Source organism: Phytophthora parasitica (assembly GCF_000247585.1).
Source record: "Phytophthora parasitica INRA-310 unplaced genomic scaffold supercont2.33, whole genome shotgun sequence".
Classification (NCBI taxonomy): Eukaryota; Oomycota; class Peronosporomycetes; order Peronosporales; family Peronosporaceae; genus Phytophthora; species Phytophthora nicotianae.
In genome coordinates this window covers 651734-652487 of record NW_008649019.1, presented here as the reverse complement: position 1 = coordinate 652487, position 754 = coordinate 651734, and the positions used below count along the sequence as shown (strand labels likewise).

Sequence of the window (754 nt, the reverse complement as noted above, 5' to 3'; positions counted from 1 at the left end):
GCAACAGCAATTCAGAGTGAGCAACAGTTTTTCCTACAAGTTTAATACCAACAGGTCATTCAGTATCTGAGCAACAGAAAATAATTAGCACCCAAAAAGTGGTCTCATCAAGAAATTTAATAAATGATTTTAATCGTCTTTAATACCGCATCCAAGTATCAACTATATCGCTTTAAACTTCCCCCTAATGTAGATATACTTCGTTTGAATTGATGTTGACTATCTTCGAGGTCTGCTTGGCGAGAAACTCGCGCGTGAGGCCTGGTTCAAAGCTTCATTTCGCAATTCCTCGGCTCTCGGGCAAGCTTCATACCGCACGGTGGTGAGAAGCCATCTTTTGATAGGATGTATATCTATTTACTTCTTAAACTCATTACTGGCACCAAGCTGCTTACGAATCGAACCCAATGTTGTTACTCTGCGTTGTAGAGTATGTTACATACGTTCAAGCGGCGCAACAACCGACGCGAGCGACGTACCAGTTTTAGAGAAGCTTACCAAGTCGCCTCTCCGCCATTCAAACGCGTAAAGACGGCATCAAGTGAATCTGGAAACGCTACAGATATGCCACGCTTGCGGTCCGGACGTGTTCAGGCGCACTCTCTCGTGGTTGAGACTGCAACCGTGCAGATCGCGGGTGTTGCTGAATTGGATCCCGCTAAGCCAGCTACGTCGGACGCTCTAGGCACCCGTACCACCAGTGCTCCTTTGGGAGACACCATTGTCACTGATGTGTCGTGGTTGACGCCTCCAT

At 46.8% G+C, this 754-nt stretch overlaps 1 protein-coding gene across 1 annotated transcript; it reads left to right on the top strand.

The window, feature by feature from the left end:
* Positions 1 to 564: 564 nt before the first annotated feature.
* Positions 565 to 732, top strand: PPTG_23255 (hypothetical protein; the record flags this gene model as incomplete). The annotated part of the gene is made up of 1 exon (XM_008909466.1): positions 565 to 732. A coding segment is annotated over one exon (168 nt), but the record flags the coding sequence as incomplete, so codon positions are not given.
* Positions 733 to 754: the final 22 nt, after the last annotated feature.